The 19,887-nt window shown below is 38.1% G+C and overlaps 1 protein-coding gene across 1 annotated transcript in view; it reads right to left on the bottom strand.

Annotated features, from left to right (window-relative positions):
• Positions 1–19,887, bottom strand: part of gmds (GDP-mannose 4,6-dehydratase) — a 647,649-nt gene that overhangs the window by 367,246 nt on the left and 260,516 nt on the right. The window contains exon 7 of the mRNA XM_043719391.2: positions 4,828–4,955. Coding sequence (XP_043575326.1) covers positions 4,828–4,955 — 128 coding nt within the window. The remainder of the gene's footprint in view (positions 1–4,827; positions 4,956–19,887) is intronic.

Here is a 19,887-nt window from a genome sequence, read left to right as displayed (position 1 = left end):
ATTCTGTCTCCCTCCCTTCTTAAACACGAATATTACATTAGCCATTTTCCAGGCCTCGGGAACCCTCCCTGACTTCAGTGATTCCTGGAGTCTCCTCGCTTTCTCATTTAGAACTCTGGCATGTTGTCCATCTGGTTTGGGTGATTTATCCACCTTCAGCCCTTTCAGCTTCCCCAGCATCTTCTCCTGAGTGCTGGCCACTACACTCCTCTCTCCACCCTTGAAGTTCTGGTTTGCTGCTGCTGTCTTCTACTGTAAAAACTGATACAAACAATCTATTCAGCTTTTCTGCCATTTCTTTGTTCCCAATATTGCTTCTCCAGTCTCATTTTCAAATGGTTCAATGTCCACTCTTGCCTTTCTCTTACTTCCCAAATCCAACCAGCTTCTTGTGATCACCTTCTTGGCCTATCAACCCTTCATCAAACCTATCTCCAGCCACCTGTGATTTCCTCAACACCTCATCTCTCCACACCCTCTCACACTCTGCAAACTTGTGACGCCTTTACTCCATTTCTCGACTACTGCTTTCTGGCACAGCCCTTCCTGCCTAACACCCAGATAGTAACAATAACCATTAGATAAAATAATGTTATGCCTTTAGCATAATAAAACCTCCTAAGGTGCTTCACAGAACACCAAGCCACATAAGGAAATATTAGGTCAGATAACCAAATGTTTGTTCAAAGAGGAAGGTTTTTAGTAGCATTTCAAAGGATGAAAGAGAGGTGGAGAGGCAGAGAGAAATTCCAGAGCATATTGCTTGGGCAACTGAAAGCATGACTATCAATGATTGAGCAGTTAAAAGTGGAAATGTACTAGAGGCCAGAATTAGAGGAGTGCTTCTAGCCTATTTATCTGGTTGAATGCTGGTAGGAAAATGGAGAAAAAAGAATTCAAATTATGCAATTTAGCAGGACCTTCATTTTAGCCGCACTTCCATGTTTCGGTGTCATTTCAAGCACATGCATCTCCACCATAGCCGCTTATTTATGGCATTTAAAGTGAAAGAGCAACACCTCAGAGGCACTGTGTAAATGAGCAAAATGTGGACTCAAAGATGGAAACCTGGTGTGTAATTTAAGTAATTATGCAAAACAAGAGGATATGTCATAGCAAAAAAAGTTAATCTCATTTTACAATCCCAGTGGCAAATTTAAGTTGGGTGCTAAATTCACATTTGAACGTATAAAAATGTTGCTTTACATGATGTACAGCCAATAAGTCAATATATGTTTTAAATCTTTTGGTAGGCAGTTTGTTAGTCACACCGATCTACAGATCATTGATGAAAACAGGATTAGACTATTATCGTAGAATTCCAATGTAAACGATTATATAAGTACATGCCATTATCATATTTAAGAGAGAGGAACTGGCAAAGCATATTGAATGACTTACAGACCTAACTAAGAACTGTTCATTTTTCTAACTGTATTATAACAGTCCATTATTAATAGAGCATTCAATTAAATGTATATCCTCACTTGACTCTTCATTGACTTCATGTATAACTAGAACATTATTTCTATCGAAGTGTGAAAATAGTTCGGATAACAGAAGTTCAATGAATTATTCTATAATCATCCACAAATATCTTCGACATAATTAAAAATCAATATGAAATGCATCTTTCCAGCATTATTAGAAACCTAGCATTAGCATTTTAAATAAATGGCTACCATTAATTTTGAAATATAGTAAGAAGCTAGAGTATATAAAACCTAAAAGTGAATAGCACTTTTAAGTTTAAATTAGGTTCTTTATGAATGCATTTGGCAGGACAAAGTAAATAAACATGGGGAACTCTTGAAAGAGTACTGACGTAGGAATTACCAGAGCAATAGAAGTCATCAGCTACATGTGCAAAATGATCTTACATTGAATCGTGAGGGTTCAGCAATGAATCCAGAAACACCGTTTTAGCTTAACTGATGTAAGCAATGAGTAGCAGAAACATATTGACTGGTTAGGTTCAATCTGTGTTGAATTGGATACTCATATCTGGGTCTTAAGGATGTTGTCCTCAACATCAGAGTTAAAAAAGCAAAGTTGGCTGGAGTTCCTGTTCCTGAAAACTAACCAGTGATGTTTCTGGAAATGCTGTATGTTGTAAAATCTTAATTTGAGCCACCGCCTCTATGCTAGCTAATAGTACTGCAGAAGTTCTTCACTGTCAAAGAGGCATCTTACAAATGAGACATAATTCTGGTGCTCCACTCATCCTCTTAATTATTTGCAAAAGATCCTAGGGCATTATTTTAAAAAAAAGCACAAAAGCTCTCTCTAGTCTTCTCACTAATACTGATCTGTCAACTGACATTACCAAACAAAAAGAACACCGGGCCATTATCTCACTGTTGTTAGTGGAACAATTTCGAAATTGACTGTTGTGCTCTCCAATCACTACAGACACTACACGTATAAGTATTTTATTGTTTGTAAAGCATTTTGGAATATTCTGAGGCTGCACACAATGCTACATAAGTGCACGTCTTCCTTTCTTTAGCCCAAACATTGAGAATGGCTATTGGGAAGATGCAAAGCAAACTCATGGAAATATTTCCCTAGAAGAAATCACAATCTTCAGAACAGAAAAATGGAGAGAAAAGCATTGTTTTTTTTTTAAAGAAAAATTGCACATTATCAGAATAGTTCAGCAGTAGTCATATCTATATCTAAAAGCTGTAGAGTTAAATTGCATATTCTTAAAATCCTTTGAAATTGAGCGTTTGTATTAGTCACATCAGGAATCATAGTCTATTCTTTTACTGGACTTCCAGTGGAACTATGGGTGACAGGTGTGTGCTAAGGTGAGCAAAGCTAAGGAGAAGGTACAGACAGTGCCAGTTTACTCCATGCAGAAACCAGTCAATGTTGATTCCAATTGATGAGTGGTCCAGAGAATCAGGCCATTCTTCCTCAAGTGAGAGGATGATGGTTGGTAGCAGTACTTAAGCGTGATGTAATTCAAATGTCATTTGCAGGCAACGTATACACAGTAAAACAGCCATGAACAGAATGTTTTCGTACGCAATCGTGAAATGATAAAGAGGCCATTCAGCTCACCATGTCTATGCTGGTCCTTTGAAAGATCCCATTTCCTGCCCGTTCCCCATAGCCCTGCATTTATCCTCTTAACGCATTTATTTACAGTTCATAATCTGGAATTTTGAAAAACGCAAAATATCCCCCAAAAGGTATAAAGATATGGACTATCCACTGTATTTTAAATAATTACTGAGCATCAGTGAATGATCATTATAACCAGATATATCATCTCACATGAACAGACTGCATACTAAGGCAGCAGTAATGGACACAATATATTTAATGCATCCCCCTATCAGTTGAAATAATGTAGCAGAAATATTTTGCTACTTATTCACTTACCTTTGCACTGGACTTCAAAAATATGTAAACTAAGAACTGTTAAACACCCTGTAGTAAAATGTGCCTGACACTGGCAGCTTTAAATTCTGCAGAAACTACAGATAAGATCAGAGCAGTCTTGAGCTTTTTTTTTTAAATAGCCTAGACCTTTAGCCAAATTTAATAAAAAAAAGTTGGTCTTCTATTTTTTTTGGCTTCTTGTACTGCCATTTGTTAGCAACCACAGCATTTATCTTAAACCAGACTCATTCAATCTTTACGAGTGCTAGATTTTCATTTGGATTATGAAACAGCAGCAAAAAAACAAAAAAAAACCCTGAATTTAATAAAATCTAATGAATTAGACCTTTGGTGAGGTTAGTAATGAACTAATGAATCAGACATTTGCACAGTTCAGTTCTTAAGCTTCCACAACTTGTGAGGTGGATGCAGATTGGACAAAATTCCATAGAAGCACATTTATGCCAAAGAATACATGTACTAGGAAAGGTTTAACACAGGAAAATTGTGATGAGGAAGCATGAAATAAGAAAACCGTAATTTTCTCTCTCTATCTGTAATTGCAGACTGACCTTTCTAATAGGATAAAAATTTAGTTTAACTATATACCATTTGCAAAAAGCTTAGTTTAAGTCTATCATTGGAATTTAGGTAGGAACCAAATATATCATCAGTATAACGTTCTGTGGTGTTTGCACTTCCAGTAGCAGACATCTGGATTTGCTGCTTTCTTTCACATAGAAAGTAAACCCACACAGAGGCATTTACCATAAACTTGTTGCCGCACCCTTATTAAACTGTCAGCTTTTTTTGCTTTGTAGGTTTCTAGCTTCTGTTTAAATTACGTAAATAGTTCTGGAAAACCAGTGTCTGTGTCCCAGGGATGTATGATTCAAAAAGACAGAAATAGCATTGTAAGCACAGGAAACCTGTCAGGACCCAACTGAGGGAAACAAGCTAGCCAGTCCAGACACTATTTTTGCTGCTGTCTAGTAGAGTTAAATAGTCTCCACAGTTGTTCCAAACTATAGAATGGAAAATGAAATTAAATATATTGTAAAATTCAAACATGCTCTTACATTTCTGCATCAAACTAAGGAGAGAAGGGGGAAAAATGTTCAGGAAGGGATAAAAACTGAATTTGTTGTAAAAGATTCAGAAAGACCCTCTGGCAGTAAGTTACCAGTGAAACGTAAACTTATAACTGATCTGAATGAAGTGAAAGATTGTTTTTTAGTCAGGTCAAGACTGGGGTAGCCCACCATGGAACTGAATTCCCTTGGCTGTAATTGACTGTACACTGTGATAGCAACTCTCTTCTGGCACAAGTTCACAAGATACACCATACAGATCAAGCAATTTTTTGAGATGATGCATGAAACGTATCATCCAGGCAGAGAACTATTTCTGAACAGCCTCTGGCCAATGGCCTACCTCAATGTAGTCCTTGGCATGACCCCAATCTCTCTTGGCATCCAGATTGCCCAAGCTAAAACAATCCAGCTGTCTGAGGTGAATCTTAGCCACTGACCGACTAATTTTCCGAGTTACGAAATTAGACCCTGAAACAAAGATAACAGATAACATCAGTATAGTTATTCTAATTGTTTAATTGTATCAAAAGAGAAACAAAATTAATTTAACATTTGAAGAGTTACTAGATTTTTTCATATTATTGTATCATTTGTTAGTTGAGTAAACCCAGAAGCTGCAAACCAAACAGTCAAGAACTCCATTTATACTGGAAAAAAAACTTTCTAAAGCCTCTTAACAAAATACTTAATTTTTAATTTACTATTTATATCTCCAATTCAGGAGCAAAACTAATAATATTGGATGCAGCTGTAATCCTATAAAAATCAAATGCAGAATAATCCTATAAATACCAAGTGCAGATTCCCTAGAAATGTTTAAAGTTTCAAACTGAAGAAAGTTCAAAGATATAAAGTGGAAAGCAATGGGTTTTAAAACTTTCTTTATAAACTGCCTTTGCAGATAACATCAATTTTAAAACTGCATAAGTCAGTACCATACAGCAGCAATTATCAAAACAAAAAATTAAAGACACTAAATAGAATGGATCTGATGATTCACTGTATTGTCAAAAAATAAAGACTGAAACATTCTCATTAGAAAAATCTAATGCAACAATAGGAAGCTTATAGCACAAATGACAGAATGTTCATTTCCACAAGCTGCAGTAAATCTCTTAGTCAAATTTAAGAATATATTAAGTAACATTACTAATCCTGCAGAGGGGCTAAGACAATTATATGCAGATCCCATGTTGCTATTACATATCCGTGTTCTGTTAGCAGATTTTCCAGTTATATGAGGTGAACAGTAAAAAATAAGTGCCATTTTGTAACCAATTATTTATGATTCTTCTAATTCAACAACAGATTCAGTTGGACCCAGGTGCTACCTCATCCTTAGATAATTTTTATGCTGCAGCCCACTGCTTTTCTCTTTCTCACTAGGTTTGCTCCTGTAGTCTGTGCAAACTGTAACCCGATAGTAAAAACATGGGATTAAGATGCCAAGGTAATTGTACCTTAACTAGGTGTGAACAGCTGATTGAACAGCTGAATCCACTGAAATTATCCAAATTAGTTTAATACAATTTTAGGAATGTTTGTCAGTAACATCCAAGGAAAACAACGAATATTAGTAACCTGGGATAAACAGCTGGCTACAATAATCACAGGCAATGTAACTTGTGGGGACTGAACAAGACACATTCAAATTGCTGTAAAATCTACCAAAATCCAAAAGTTTTCATTTTTAATTTAGTCAAGTGTTTGAACTGCACAGAAGCAAAGAAAGATAAAAATGTTTCTTGTCTATTATAGACTAAGTATAAATTATTTTCCACCAACAAACTTGGTTAAAGCTTTTCGAATCAGACACCAAATCACTTAATAAATTTATTAACAGAGTCGTAACAGAAACACTTGAGGTTTAAATTCTTGAACTATATACACATGAAAATAGCTTTTAAACTTGCTTTGAAGTAAAAAAATTGAATCGATGAAAGTAATCTTTGGGATTTCGGATTTAACTGAAAATCACATTAGAATAAATGAAAACAAAATAGATTCATCAACATAAGGCAAGTTAACTTTGTTCCTGAACCCAATTTGAACTCTAGCTTGGTGGCTGCATTTTTCACTAGCCGCCATCTGCTGTTAAACTGGGTGATCTTCAACACTCCGGCACAGAATTGCCTTAGCCACGGCCTTGCACAGCTGGAAAGCTAAATGGACAGACACTGAGAATGCCATGGCTGACTGAACAGACTACTGAGATCAGAGAGATTACACCTAATTTGCTGGCTGAGGACTGCCAAAATCAACATTATGTAACAGCAGGTACTCAAATACGTATGGGTATATTTTCATAAAAGTATTCATTTTTCATTTAAAGACTTACTTTGTACTGTACATTTTGTGAATGTTTCTTTTTTAGCAATTTAAATTTTTAATAATTATACAAATAAGTATTTTTTATATATTGCTACCCATGTTTGTTTTTTTTTGAAAAATAAAATTTCTGGCAATTAGCCACACTATAATTGTGTTTGGAAAAATACTGGCAGGCAGGCATCTTACAACATAAATGTATCCTTTGTGCAATTTTATTACAAACTTGAGAAACTTTCCAAAGGCTTTTGATCTGAGCCCTAGCTGACAGCTAATGTATGCAAGACAGATGATACCAAAGTAAGCCAAGTGGGTTTCCTACTGCTTAAATATCTTATTTTGTCTTGATGACACAATTTTGCTGTTGTTTCACTTACTCATTTCAGACCGTAGAGAAAACTGCATGAGCGATGAAGGTTTTGCAAGCAAAAAGACAAATTCAGTCCCCTTTTCCTACCCCCAGCTTCACTTATAGAACTGGAGTCTCAAACAACTGAAAACCTACTGGCATACTACATTGCTCCTACAATATTCAATTCAAGGGTAGAACACAAGTTTTTAATGCCCACATGGTGTACTCTATCTGAATTCTGTTGTCATGATTTTGAAACTGAACACATTTCTCCACAGAGAGGTAGAAACCAGCAGTTTTTTGCAATCCACCTCAAAATGCCATTAACAGCTATGTCCTTCTAACCTCATGACTAGTCAATGGAGTTTATTTTTTAAAAGTTGCTTAATAATTGCATGTTAACTTTAGACCAATTCAAATTCACATTAAACTTGCATATTTATTACTTGGATAATCTGATGAGCAATTCCCAAAACACTGGTTAATATTCCAGTAATTTCATGTAACAAAACAATCTGATTGATTCACTCATTGTAAATCAGTGTTTCATTTAAAAATGAACAGCCCCTTTTCATTGTACATGCAAGGTTAGTGATTTTCATTTTCACCAGAAATGCATGTCTGAGGAAAGCCTTCATAATTCACTCATAATTAAAACAGTTTGTCAATCAAGTTTAGCACAGATTTCCATTATGAGTGGAAATGCAAGTGCAACAGAAGACTTAGACTTAGCATTGAATTATTGTGGAATTGCATCAGAGAAATCAATAGATGATTAGTTGAAATGGTGAAGAAGTTTGCTGAACAAGAAATCATCGTAGACAAAGAACCATAGTGAATCAAATTAAATTAGAAATGGCTTGGAAGATGCCAGGGAACATTTTCTAACTTCAAATGAGATCGTGTTGCCACTCCAACTCCAACTGAGGTGATCAACAATGCACATCAGCAAGGTCAATTGGAATTCTTGGAATGTCCTCTGTTAGGATTTAGTTCAACTCCAATTTTCTCCATGTTTGGACTGAATGCAGATTGCATTTCATTTTATATACTAACTGGGAGAGAAGTAGCCATTTGGTCCGTCAGGTTCACCATTCAATAAGCTCGTAGCTGATTTGATTGTTGCTTCAACTCCACATTCCCTGTGTATCCTTAATATCTTGTGACTCCCTAGTTAGTCAAAAATGTATCTCAAATGCTTGAAAAATATTAAAAGTCTCTGTCTCCACCACTCTCTGGGAAAGAAAATTCAATGGACTATGGCCTCCTGAAAGAAAGTATTTCTCATCATTGCCACCTTAAATGGGAGAGCCCTTTATGTTTTAACTGTGCCCCTTAGTCCTAGAAAGTCACAGGGGAAACATCCTTTCACATGTACCCTGTCAAGCTGACTCAGAACCTCATATGTTTTAAATCGAGTACTGTGTTCAGTTCTGGTCACCCTGTTATAGGAAGGATATTATTAAGCTAAAGAGGGTTCAGAAGAGATTTACCAGTATGTTGCCAGGTGTGGAAAGTTTGAGTTATAAAGACAGGCTGAGCATAGGAGGTTGAGAAGTGACCTTGTGGAGGTTTATAAAATCATGCGGGGTATAGCTAGGGTTAATGGCAGGAATCTTTTCTCTTGAATGGGGGATTTCAAGACTAGGGGGCATATTTTTAAAGTGAGAGGAGACAGATTTTAAAAAGACACGAGGGGCAAATATTTTAAACAGAGGGTGATTCGCATGTGAAATGAACTTTCTGAGGAAGTGGTGGATATAGGCGCCATTACAATGTTTACAAGACACTTAGACAAGTCCATTGATAGGAAACATTTGGAGGAATATGGCCAGGAGCAGGCAGGTGGGACTAGTTCAATTTGGGATTATGTTCGGTATGGACTGGTAGAACTGAAGGGTCTGTTTTCATGCTGTATGACTCTACGACTCTATAAGATCACCTTTCATTCTTCTAAACTGCAGGCCCATAATGTTGTTTCTTAATTAAGTCTAAACAAAAATGTACACAGGCACTCTAGATGTAGTCTTGTGCAATTGTAGTAAAATACCCCTACTTCTATATTCCATTCATGTTTTAACTTAATCTGTTAACAATAGAATAGTACTATTTAATCTAACCATCAAACATTTCTTTGAAATGATCTTGCAACAACAGCAATGAAGAGTGAGCTATTGAATATTTTCAGTGGAGAGTTAGACAGAAGTTTGATTAACAGGGAATTAAGGGTTATAGGAAGTGGCAAAAAAGTGATGTTAAAGCCATAATCATTGACAGTCTTACTGAATGGCAGAGCAGGCTCAACAGACTAAACTAACGTAACTCTTCTTCGATTGCTTATGATCTTATGAAGTGTGCTTCCCTTGGCTTCCCAACCACAAAATCTGTTCTCTAACCACTGATTCCAACCCTTTCCTTGAGAACTCAGAAGATGAACCAAGCTGTTCAACTTGAGCAATTTGTCAGATATCTAGGTATCTATGTTATAAGGCCACTTATTTCCAATTCTATAATACTTCCCAAATCCACCCCTCTGCACTCAGCCATTACAATGCACTCCTGGCCAGCCTTCCATCATACACCATCTATAACCTTACATCTTATAAAATATTACTGGCACTGTCCTAAATTGCACCAGATCCATTCATTCATCACCTATGGACACTAACAAGGCTCCACATTGAGCAATGCACCATTTTAAAACTTGCATCCTTGTTTTTAAATCCTTAATGTTCCTGCCCCTTCCTCATTTCCGTAATCTCGTCCAGCCCAACAACCCTCCATAGTATCAATGCTGGCCTTTTGCTTAATCCTTAGTGTGTGCTGAGTTAGCTAATCTCAGCAAATGCAACAGTAGCAGCACAACAATTGGCTTCAATGTGACAGAATATGGACATAGTGGGGATAAGCATGGCCAGGATTCCTGCTTCCTACCGAACAAGCCTGACTGAAAGGGCTTTATATGAAGTTAGAAGCACAAAGAGCAGAAGATCAGATCTACTTGTTACTTTATTCATAAAATAAAAGCGCATTCTGAAACATTTCAACTTGGACATTATGGGAAATTAATAAATAAACTTTTCTCAACTAAGCATGTTTACTTTCAGGATCCTCAATCCAATTGCAATGTATGTGTCATTTGTCATATGCATGAAATGAATTGAATTGAATTGAATTTATTGTCACATGTACCAAGGCACAGCGAAAAAGCTTTGTCTTGTGACCAATACAGACAGATCAGAATTAAGTAACATAGATAAGTAAATAATAGGTAAACAGTGGCAAAAACAAAAACACAGGTACAGATGAATGTTAAGATTCCCGAGTCCATTTGGTATTCTAACAACTGTAGGGTAGAAACTATTACAAAACCAGCTGCTGCATATGTTTAGGCTTCTGTACATTCTCCCCGATGATAGAGGTTGTAGAAAAACATTGCCAGGGTGGGATGGATCTTTGAGAATGCTGGCGGCCTTTCCTTGACAGCAGGCCTGGTAGATGGATTCTGTAGGTGGGAGGTTGGCCTTTGTGATTGTCCGGGCTGAGTTCACCACTCTCTGTAACCGTCTCCGATCTTGAATGTTACAGTTGCCAAACCAGGTAGTGATACATCCAGACAGAATGCTCCCGATGGCATACCTATAAAAGATGGCAAGGGTATTCATCGTCATGCTAAATTTCCTCAGCTGCCTAAGAAAGAAATGTTGTTGGGCCTTTGTAACAAGTGCATGAGGCTGGAGTTGATTAATGCCACGGCCAGCCTTTCAAAGCACTTCATGACCACTGAGGTTAGGGCCACTGGGCGGTAGTCATTGTGGATGACCACTCCCAGGGGCTTGACCACCTCTGTGCTGTTAATGTGTAGGTGGGCATGGGTCACATTCTGCTGAAAGTCAATAATGAGTTCCTTGGTTTTGCCAGCATTGAGAGCTAGGTTGTTCTCAGTGCACCATTTTTCCAGGTCTTCCACCTCACATGTGTAGTCTGTTTCATTGCCATCTGAGATTCGACTGACTATGGTGGTGTCATCAGCGAACTTGTAAATGGCATTAGTCTGGTATTTGGCGACGCAGTCATGGGTATACAGTGAGTACAATAGGGGGCTGAGTACACATTCCTGGGGGCTCCAGTGTTGAGTGTTAGTAAGGAAGAAATATTGTCCCCAATCTTCACTGATTGTGGCTTATGGGACAGGAAACTGAGGATCCAGTTGCAGAGAATGGGGCTTAGTCCAAGATCACTAAGTTTAGTAATCAGTCCCGAGGGGATAAGTGTTGAAGGCTGAACTGTAGTCGATGACTAGGATTCATACGTCGCTATTCTTGGTGTCAAGATGTTTTAGGGAGGAGTGAATGGCAAGTGATATGGCACCTGACATAGATCTGTTGGTCTGATAGGCAAATTGGAATGGGTCAAGAGTAGTGGGGAGGCTGGAGTTGATTAATGCCACGGCCAGCCTTTCAAAGCACTTCATGACCACTGAGGTTAGGGCCACTGGGCGGTAGTCATTGAGACATGCTGCATGAGCCTTCTTAGGCACAGGGATGATGTTGGTCCTCTTGAAACAGGCAGAGACAGTGGCCTCCTGCAGATGTACGAGAAAACCTCTACCAGTTGATCTGCGCATGCTCTGAGTGCACAACCTGGTACTCCATCTGGTCCCATCACTTTCCTTGGATTCACACGAAGGAAAACTGATCTGACCTCTGATGCAGTGAATGTTGGGATGGGTTAATCAGGACTTGTAGGGTTAGATGTTACCTCTCCACAGGAACTCTGCTCAAAGCGAGCATAGAAGGAGTTGAGACGATCTGGGAGGGATGTATCATCGTCTACTATCTTGCACTGTCTCTTTTTAGAACCTATGATGTCATTCAGTCCTTGCCATAGTCGCCGGATCTCTGCCTGGGTCACTAGTTTGGATCGGTATTGGTCCTTGACTGTCTTAACGGCTCTGCAAAGGTGGTACTTGGATTCCTTATATTTGAGTGGGTCTCCTGATCTGAAGGCCTCATGCCAAATGACAAGCATACAATGGGAAAGGTTCTGAGTTAGTAGCTTCTATAAATTGAAGTATAACGGGGTGAAAGCTTGAGTCAGTGGCCTTTCTCCACTGTCCTTTACGATGCCTGTACCAGGCATTAGCATGTCCCTTATAACCCAGTCCTGGACATTTGAAAATGCCAGACCATATTGCATGGGCAAGAACAACTCTTCACACTGGAAGACCAGCATGTTTGGTCAGACCAAAGAGCATCTTTCACAAAGTTGATCGCCCTCCAGGGGCAGTTGATGTATGTCCTAGTGTGTACATCCATGGAACAGTCCGGGGAGTATAGAGTCCTATATCATGGAGCTGTTTGGGATGAATCTCATCAAAAACAACTGCACCTTCTCTCTAGATCTCTTGTGCAAAGGTACATTCCAGAAGGAGATTGTGATTGTCTCTTTACCACAGCAGTTGTTATGAAGGCAGCATGCAGTAGTGCAAAGAGTTCAGGAAAATATTTGACTGAAAGTGCCCTTTTCACCATTAGCTGAGCTACACCTTGGTGTTTACTCAATTATAAGGCAAATGACATCGACTGCATCAAACAAAACCACTATCTTCTATCGCTGATGGGCCTCTTGGGTGCTTTTCCTTCCAAAGTTTTCCATGAGGGACAGGCAATATGGCACGGTCCAACCATTTGAAGTGTTTTGCAGCAATGCGGCCAGACACATCCTTTGCAACACCAGCGACAGGGATAAACTCAGCAGGTAACGACACTTCTGTTTCTCTACCAAGGGTCCACAATCAGTTTAAAGCAGCCATCTGCAAAGGTGACCATCAGCATGAGGGTAACATTGCATATATTCATCTTCCTCTATCTAGGGTTTTGTACATGGTGCCCCTGCAGACACAATCCACCTCCAACCTCAACATAAAGCAGAAGATGACTGCTGTGGCACAGGCTCAGTTAAAAGGTAAGATCTGTGCCACATAGAATAACTTGAGAATACCTCCACTTGGCAGCCAATTTCTTAGATACAATGGAGATAGGGTACCCAGTTTCGGCCTCACCTTGGTGATGCATTCCTCTTAGCTTTTTAGTGGATCCCTGGCCCTCTGAATCATATCCCCAACACCTTCAGGTAATCTGCTGGAAGGCTGAAAGGATTGGCCCAGTTTCCAAAGATGATGCCATCCTCCTTGCCTGCATTTACCTTGATTTCCAACACCTAGCTATTACCTCCTTGCAGTTCAATAAAATATCCTGATTTACAATCAAACAATTGTCGACTTGGTCCAAAAACAGAAATTGCCAGAGAAACTCAGCAGGAATGGCAGCATCTATGGACAGAACGAAGAGTTAACTTTTCGGGTCTAGTCACCCTTCTTCAGAATGTCAGTCTTCAGTCAATTTGGTGTACTGGGGGATGACTACCATCTATGAAACTATAGTTTGGAGCCTTTTAATTCAATAAAAGAGAAAAAAAAACGCAGCCCATTGACAAAAGAGGAAAATGTTTCCAGGAGTTTTAAATCCACAGATCAAAAATATCTCTAGTATGCCACTAATTGGGATTTTCCTCAGATAAAGGAGGTTTGGGAACTGGATAAAGGTGATGTAGTTTGTGCTGTGAATGGCTGCACAGGTGAGAATGTTTGTTGTTACCAGTGGACCAAGAGGTACATTTCTAACTGTTGACATCGTTGTCCTTGATAAGTGAGTGTGTCACTCCAAAAGGAAAATAAAATGAATATAGGTAAATGATTTTTCTTTCTAAGTATATCCAAAAGCGTCAGTAGTTGCGGAACTGATTAAATCTCATTAACATTGAACAAGTTCAAACAATATCAATAAGCTGTTTGGTTTTCTTTCAACAAATGAACTGCGTGTATGTGTAAAATTAGCCAGAGGTATGACATAATTATGCACAAGTGTCAAAGATGTGCATTGCTATTTGGTACATTCGTAATTCCGAAACAATTTTTTGACCCAAAGATTAAAATGATTAAAAAGATTAAGTTTCATTGCTAGTTGACATGCTTAAACCACCAATGTCCTTCAAACGTATTTGTCTTCTGTATATTGTCTAAATTTAATTCGGCTGTAGCATTGGGAATGTCCTTTTTACAGTATATCAGAATAGGTTGTCTGGCCCTTTGAGCCTGCTCAGCCATTCAATAAGATCATCGCTGATCTTTTCGTGGTCTTAGATCCACTTACCCTTGCTCTGACCGTATCCCTTTCATTGTTCAAAAAAATCTACCTTAGTTTTAAAAATGTTTACTGAAGTCGCGTCAACTACTTCACTGGGCAGGGAATTCTATAGATTAACAACCCTCTGGATGAACAAGTTCCTTTTCAATTCAGTCCTAACTCTGCTCCTTCTAATCTTGAGGCTATACCCTCTCTTGTCCGAGCTTCAGCCTCCAGTGGAAACATCCTCTCTACTTCTATTTTATTTATTCCCTTCATACTATTTTATTTTTCTGTAAGATCCCCCCTCAATCCTCTGAATTCCAATGAATATAATCCCATTTTACTCAGTCTTTCCTCATAAGCCAATCCCCTCAACTCCAGAATCTACCCAGTGAACCTCCTCTTGTGCACCCTCTGGTGCTAGTACATCCTTTCTCAAGCAAGGAGACCAAAACTGCACACAGTACTCCAGGTGTGGCCTCACCAGCTGCATCATAATCTCCCTGCTTTTAAACTCAATCCCTTTTGCAATGAAGGACAAAATTCAATTTGCCTTCCTAATTTCTTGTTGTACCTGCAGACCAACTTTCTGTGATTCATGCACATGGACACCCAGGTCCTTCTGCATAGCAGCATGCTGTAACTTTTTACCATTCAAGTAATAATCTTTTTTACTGTTACTCCTACCAAAATGGATGACTTCACATTTACTTACATTGCATTCCATCTGCCAGACCTTTGCCCACTCACTCAACGTATCTATGTTCCTCTGCAATGTTTCACATTCCTCTGCACACTTTGCTCTACCACTAATTTAGTGTCATCTGCAAACTTTGACACACTACACATGTATGGTACAATTGAATATATCTTTAATTTTGTCCAGAAATTTGGAAAACTCTTTCTCAGAGCTGGCACAGGCATTACAGTTTGAATGGTCTCCCAGACTATATGATTCTAGGAATTAAAACAAAATAGTTCTTTAAGAATTGTGTTAGAACAACCAAAATACTCTTTTCTTTCTGTCAACATGCCATAGTGCACCATCATGTCTGAATACTGCAAGGAAGATAATAGGACAAAATGACAAAGTTAACCTTGTCAGATTGTGTATTGAAATTTACAAATCCATTTATTTCTTATATCATTGTTAGGAAAGACATTAGGCCCATTGTATCTTTTTCAATTATGCACAAGGTACCTTTCTCATTTTCTGTCTCTTCAAATCAGTTGTATTTTCAGAATTTTGTTCCTACTATAATTTTATATTTGGCAAACATGTACATTGTTTAACCTCATAGGAATGTTGGGCTGTATTTAATATCCACCAATCCAAGATATATTTGCATCATAGCCTAAATTGCATTTAACCTTGCAAATGACTTGTTAATCTTTGAGGTACACATTACAGATAAAGGAAGGTTAATGAAAAGGTACTGCATTTGCAGCCTAGAGATCTAGGCCCACTTACAGAGAGAAAAAAAAATTAACCAAGAAAATTGTTCTTTAAAATTCTAAAATGGCATCAATCAGAATTTCAATACTATTTTAAAAGCATTTAAAAAATGCTCAGATCTGCATTTTTGCATTTTCAATAATGTTATGTGGAACAAACACTCCTAAAAGGAGACAAGAATTTTAAACTTTTCATCTTGCACTCATTAGAACTAGGAGACAGGAAAATGACTTGATGTCCCTTTGTTCAAATGTTTTTCTTCAATTCTAGTTCCGTTACATGCAAGACAAAATGCTCAAATATTTGTCACCTTTTTGCAGTCTAACAAAGGACAACAATCAATGTATAATTACATTGCCACATATCTGGTCTAGATCACCGATTTCAACATGGAACCTTTTCAGAAGTAACTCAAAACTGATATCCTCTTCCTCAATATAACGGCAGTGTATGGCATTAGCATACTGGTCTTCTAGTAAAAATACTGAGAGCACTGTCACATTTGGGTCAGCAGCTTCTTACTGCAATGGAACTGACCTTTCAGAATATACATGAATGTAATAGCTCATAGTGACACCAAATCCATGGCCTCCTTTACTTTTTTAAAACTATCCATAAACATGGCAAATGATCCAAACTGCAGACAATGCCTTTTGGTGTGCATGCTTTGGATACTTCGATGTGGTTATATATTAAAAACACTTTATCCAAGTACTCTTGTCAGTGAGCCAGGCAAACTGACACAGAATTTGATTTACAGCTTAACTTGATTTTATGAACAAAATATTTCTTACTAAAAACACGATGCAAGCATTTCCTAACTTCCCACAATATTTACTCTCTATCTAGCTGAGGAAGAATATAAGCTGCAACGATTCATGTGTTTGAGCTCTGCCAATAGAATCTCCTTCCTCTCCAACGTAGGTCTGGCTCTCTTCCATGAAGGTTGTTCTTACAGGGGTCAGAGTGGATCTTCTCTCTCTCTCTCTCTCTCTGTCTCTCTCCCCCCAGATGGATGAAGCTCCACTGCTGGGCCAGGTCAAGCCTTCGCTACGGGATGGCATTCAGGTAGGGTGTTCTTAACCTCTCCTTGCTCCTGACTTTCCAGAACGTTCTGTGGCCTTTAGCCAGTGGGATCATGAGCTGGATTAAAATTATCCAATGGAATCATGCCAACTTTCCTCACTGTTGCCATGTGGGGAGGTGTACTGAGGCAGTCAAGATGTCAAAATGTCTGATCGACTTTTCTCCAATACAAAACCTTTGGGCTGGTTGTAACTGGAAACTCTGTAACTGTTTGATCTTCCTCTCTTCTCTGTAGCGGATATCTGATGGCTGCTGTTCAATTTAGTTTGGCTAATTTTCAGACAGGCTGAATCTCTGCGACTGTGGGTCAATCTAGAATGTCCAATTCTGGGCCTGTGATCGTTTGACCATACTTTGTTACAAGTTAATCATTTTTGCACCCGAGAAATCACCTGCGCTAACCATGTGAAGCTTATGTTAGAATATCATTCAGTCAACTATCTCAAAGGCTGGCATGTTAGTACCTTACTGACACCTTAAATAGTCAATGAATTTCTTCAAAATTATGTTCAACCTGTTTGGGTGTACTTGGGTGTTACATTCAACCACTCATTAACCTACCAAATAAATCTATGAAAACTACTCAACAAGTCAAAGCCTGATTAAGCCTTTATCACTAAACATGCTAACTCACATGTAATTTAGAAACTGACGAACACTGAAAAAACTCATATTGGTCATTCACTTTAATTTACTTGATCCAGCAAAAGCATAATTTTGCTTAAGACATTCAAAATAGCCAAGCTTAATATTGGCAAAACATCTTTGTTTACACCTTTAGTGGATATGCCGAGTTTTCAACCAGGTATGATAGATTCAGGATTTAAACGTTGGGCAGCTAGGGGTATATCTTGCATGGGTGATTTAGTTGAGGGAGATGTAATGATGTCCTTCGACCAGTTAGTACGGAAGTACGAGTTACCTAATAGAGACCTCTTTCGTTTTTTTCAAGTTAGGGATTTTATTTTTAAAAAACCCATGCATTTGACTGATCCCTACAAATCTGACACAGAAAGAGGGGTACCAAGGGCTAAGAGTACACTCTCTGTCAGTACTCTATATCACCAATTGGGGGGTGCCACCTCAGATGAGTCTGATCGACTCTGCAAGATGTGGGAAAGAGAGCTGGGTGTTGAAGTTTCTTCAGAGGCATGGGAGAATATTTGGGAGAATGCAAGGAAGATATCAATTTGCAATAGGACCCATGGTTTACAGTTGAAGATTCTCCACAGGGTCCACTTAGCCCCAGACCGTTTGTCAAAATTTAAACCAGGGGTATCTTCAGCATGTCCCAAGTGCAAGGTCTATACGGGTACTCTTACCCATTGTCTTTGGTCTTGTGACAGGCTTCAAACATATAGGAACGCTGTGGTGGGTGAAATGGAGAGGATTTTAGGTGTAGGGGTGGAGAAGGACCCTATTTTGCTCCTTTTGGGCCTACCCATTGCATTTCCTGCAGACTCGCATAAGGAAAAACTTTTCAATATTCTTACATTCTGTGCAAGGAAGAATATCATGCTAGGTTGGATATCAGAAAACCCCGCAGGCCTGTCGAGTTGGTGGAAGATTGTTGTGGAGCATATTCCCCTGGATTTTCTTACAAATATGGTACACCACAAAACTGAGAATTTTTACAAGACATGGCAACCCTTTTTGAAATACCTGGAAACAGATTTATCTGCCACACTAACAAGGGCTTTTATATAGCCGTAACGATTGTGTTTCAGGAGGAACTGTGAATGTATGAGTGTTTTGTTTGGCTGGGCTGAGTTATTACAATTTATTTGTTTGTTGTTAGGCATTTATTTAGTTAGTTAAATAGCTAGTTTAGGTTTTTTTTTAATTTTATACTTCTCTATATATGTTTATACATCCGTATAGGATGGTGGGTTGGGGAATTTCTTTTTTATTATTTGGGTTTAGTTTTGTACTATTTTTATACTATTTTGAATTGCATTGTTTTGTATTTGTTGTAATATTTAAAAATCTATTTTTTCTTAATAAAAATATATTATTTTTAAAAAAAGCCAAGCTATTGTAAATACATTGCCTTTTCCTGGTTTACACAAAAAAAAGTGCACAGCAGATGTTTCTGTGAATCACCATATCATTGACGAGGATTAAAGAGACCATTATGTATTCGGGTGCATATTAACCTTTGGACAGGAACAATGTGTCTCAAATCTTAACCTCTGAGGTACTTCTGATGGTAGCAAATGCCCTTAAGGACAAATATAAGCCATGCCCCATCTAACTATGTCACTGAAACATGCCAATAACTGAAGTCTTTATTGCTGGCAATTACAATACCAGAAGATGACTGAAATTATATGCTGAGTCGCTGAACACTAAGTAAATAAACAGACATAGAAATCTACACTATTTATTATGGACTAATTCACTTTGAATTTTGCGATGTTTTGTTCTCAACACATCACCGTTTATATTATTTGTTTATCTTCTTCAAAAAGATTCAGACTTACTTATCAATTTATTTTTGGAGTCTGTTATCAAATCTGAAGTTAGAGTACAACAAAAAGACTTGTAGTAAAATTGATCCTATGAAATCTGTTACCTTGAAAATCACAGGCCTTTTCACTTCAATTACATTTTATTTATTGTACTTCTGGTTGTTGTGACAATCAAGTAACTCAAATACAAATGGCAATACTTGATGGTGCCTAAGTATGGTTTCCAATAAATGAACACTCAATTTATGATACAGGTGTGGGTGTTTATCTCAAAACCATATGAAGGTATCTAATAGACAGCCTTTCATCCGTGCTCAAAATGATTCTGATTAATGTTGTTATTTCTACTACATGCAGGCTATAAGTAGTGTCTGCAATAAAAATGAGATACTTTTAACCACTGCAGAGTTCTCTGCAAACTAAGCCCAAATAATATGCACAGTTATATTCAAAATCATGGGGCTGTGTTTTACATCCTCCAAAATAAAAGTTGGATCCTCATAAACCAATGTTAAAT

Source organism: Chiloscyllium plagiosum, unplaced genomic scaffold (genome assembly GCF_037043375.1).
Source record: "Chiloscyllium plagiosum isolate Xiang-an unplaced genomic scaffold, Cpla_swu_hap1 HiC_scaffold_34, whole genome shotgun sequence".
Taxonomy (NCBI): Eukaryota; Metazoa; Chordata; class Chondrichthyes; order Orectolobiformes; family Hemiscylliidae; genus Chiloscyllium; species Chiloscyllium plagiosum.
The sequence above is the reverse complement of the archived record's forward strand: the minus strand, read 5'-3'. Positions and strand labels throughout refer to the sequence as shown.